A 2,914-nucleotide genomic window follows, 5' to 3' on the forward strand; every position below is an offset into this window, starting at 1 on the left:
GAAAATCATGATTTTCAATTTTAATAAAATATTTAACACTTTTTTGCACGATCATAACTTATTATGAAATATTTTCCTATATATTAGAATTAGATAATATCGATTTCACATTGAAGAAGAATTATAAAAGATGCCATATCTATTCTACATAATATCTTAGTGGAGAGGTTTGTACCTAAAATGTATTATAATGTAAAAATTCATTGATATGTAATTTGATTGAATAAATAAATGAATAATATATATATCTAGAGGGCGCTACGAGCGCAACATACCCTCCACACCGATATTTCACGTGTCTAGTGTTCCATAAGCTTTTTATCTCAGTTGAAAAGTGACCATGGCCCAAAAAAATTTGGGAAACGCTGCTAGTAATTTTAACTAATGTTTCTATAAACTTTATTTATATAACTGCCTTTAAGACTGAACTTTAGAGAACTTTTTTATGTAAAATTGAAATTTGAACTAATATTTTCCTACTCTGAAATGTAATTGAAAAGATTGACGCTTTTATTTTTGTGCTTATATACGAATACAGAGTTGATACAAAATAAACATAAACAATACTGACTAAAACTTTATAGAATAGATGTACTCTATAATATAATGATAACAAATGCTTCACTTACGTGCTTATGGTTCTTGTTTTTACTGCATTATTAGAATCGTTACTTGATAGAAGCAGGTGCGTAGTACAGGTCATCAAGAAAAATTAAAAACTTAGTGTAAACATGAATCACGTTGTTTACAGATGGTGAACGGACTCTTAGCGCGGTCTGATTGGAGAGAAGCTATCAAGATACCAGTTGGTGTCATCCCTGGAGGGTCAGGCAACGGACTAGCTTTTAGTCTTAACGAAGCACTGGGGTACGTATTTTATGATTTGACGAGAAAAGAAAACACACACGCAGAAAATGTTAGGTTTCAAAATATAGAACATAAGAAAATATCATACTCAAAGCCAACGAGAAAAAAAGCATGTATAAATGAAAATTTATCCTAACAGTATGTAGCTCTGAGAAGAAAATTACAGAGAAAAGGAAAAATAGGGTTAACTTAGCACAATGAAATATAATTACTTTATCCTGAAACTCGATATTATGATTTGAACAGTATATAAGATTCAGCCTAATATGTATGTATAAATATTCTCTCAGCTTCATTTTGTTTTTGTTTCGGCCAGTGAACCTACCGTACTGGACTGTGTGACGTCGTCAGTGTTAAATGTCATCAAAGGAGATGTCCAGAAGAAACACATCATTTTACTACAGACTGTTGATGATTCTGTGTGTTCTCTGTCTTCGTTTCTTTGGGGAGTTATTGCTGATATCGTTCTGGATTCCGAGGTGTTACGTTTTCTTGGAGAAGTACGGTACGGTTTGACAGGAACCTTCAAATCACTCAGTAAGACTTCCAATACAGTCCTCGAATCAAAATAGGTTTGCTTTTTATTAATTAGTGCCCTAACCAGTAGCCTTGGGTAATACCTGAAGCTGCTTGATTCGAATAAGGTCACACTTTTGTCCTTCTGCCTTTGAAGTAACTGCTCTAACATATAGTTTGTATTAAAATATGATAACAATAATAAGATTTACACAATAATCTGTTCCTCATTCTTAGTAGGATTTGTTTTCGGTTTTACCATTTTTAGCAGTAAAGACGTGTTTCCCTGAAATATACACCTGCTCATTTATTTCAAAATGTTTCTGTTTCAGGTCCAAGTAAATACAAAGGCCGGTTATCTTTCCTTCGAGCAACTGAAGAGAACAGAGTCAAGATGGCTCGGGCTAGAAAAGCTACAGCTGATCGATTAAATCACAACCAATTCAGCAATAACAAGCTTACTCAATACTTGTACGAAGATCAAAGTTTCATAGGTTCAACTTCCTGTCACAACAACCCATTGCTTCACTCAACAAAATTTAACGATTTAAAAGAAAATCACGCTTCCTCATCAGGATCCTTGTGGAAGACGGAAACCTCTTTACTGCCAACGTGGGATCAGCATGTTTCAGAAGACTGGGAAACTATAGAAGGAGAGTTTTATGTGATTGGTTGCTCCTATGTCAGTCGGCTTTCTACCTACTTGGCTTTGTCACCGTCCGCTAAGTTTGATGACGACACAATATGGTTAATCCTAGTGCGTGGTCACGTACCACGAGTTTTAGTGATGCATTTCTTGATAGCCATGAGAAGTGGAAAACACGTGAACTGCTCTTTTGTTGATATGATTCCGATTCTCGCTTTTCGGCTAATACCATTCGAGAAGAAAGGGGGCTTTGCCGTGGATGGAGAATATATGGAATGTAGACCGGTACAGGGGGAAATCCTCCCATTTTCAATGGAGATACTGTCTCGCTAAGAGAGCTATGGTACTAACTAAGTGAGTACCTTTGCACTTTCTCATTCGCGTTCTTGTCTTCAGGTACCTTTTTCCAGTCAGGAATGGTCAAAGGTATTCAAGAAGTATATTTCCACACACATTTTGTGACCCCATCACTGCTCTTTGTGATCCCATCACTGGTCTTTGTGACCCCATCACTGCTCTTTGTGATCCCATCCCTGCTCTGTGTGATCCCATCACTGCTCTTTGTGATCCCATCCCTGCTCTTTGTGATCCCATCACTGCTCTATGTGATCCCATCCCTACTCTGTGTGATCCCATCACTGCTCTTTGTGTTCCCATCACTGCTCTTTGTGATCCCATCACTGCTCTATGCGATTCCATTACTGCTCTTTGTGATCCCATCCCTGCTCTATGTGATCCCATCCCTGCTCTTTGTGATCCCATCCCTGCTCTCTGTGATCCCATCATTGCTCTTGTGATCCCATCACTGCTCTATGTGATTCCATTACTGCTCTTTGTGATCCCATCCCTGCTCTATGTGATCCCATCCCTACTCTATGTGATCCC

General features: G+C 37.5%; 1 protein-coding gene across 1 annotated transcript in view; it reads left to right on the forward strand.

The window, feature by feature from the left end:
* LOC106475853 (sphingosine kinase 2-like) overlaps positions 1–2,908 on the forward strand; it is a gene marked incomplete at its 5' end in the record, with an annotated part of 5,124 nt that extends 2,216 nt beyond the window's left edge. The window contains 3 exons of the mRNA XM_013936527.2: positions 752–867; positions 1,184–1,404; positions 1,716–2,908. Of these exons, the coding sequence (XP_013791981.1) occupies positions 752–867; positions 1,184–1,404; positions 1,716–2,362 (984 nt within the window). The remainder of the gene's footprint in view (positions 1–751; positions 868–1,183; positions 1,405–1,715) is intronic.
* Between the last annotated feature and the right edge of the window lie 6 nt (positions 2,909–2,914).

Source organism: Limulus polyphemus, unplaced genomic scaffold, assembly GCF_000517525.1.
Source record: "Limulus polyphemus unplaced genomic scaffold, Limulus_polyphemus-2.1.2 Scaffold9288, whole genome shotgun sequence".
Classification (NCBI taxonomy): Eukaryota; Metazoa; Arthropoda; class Merostomata; order Xiphosura; family Limulidae; genus Limulus; species Limulus polyphemus.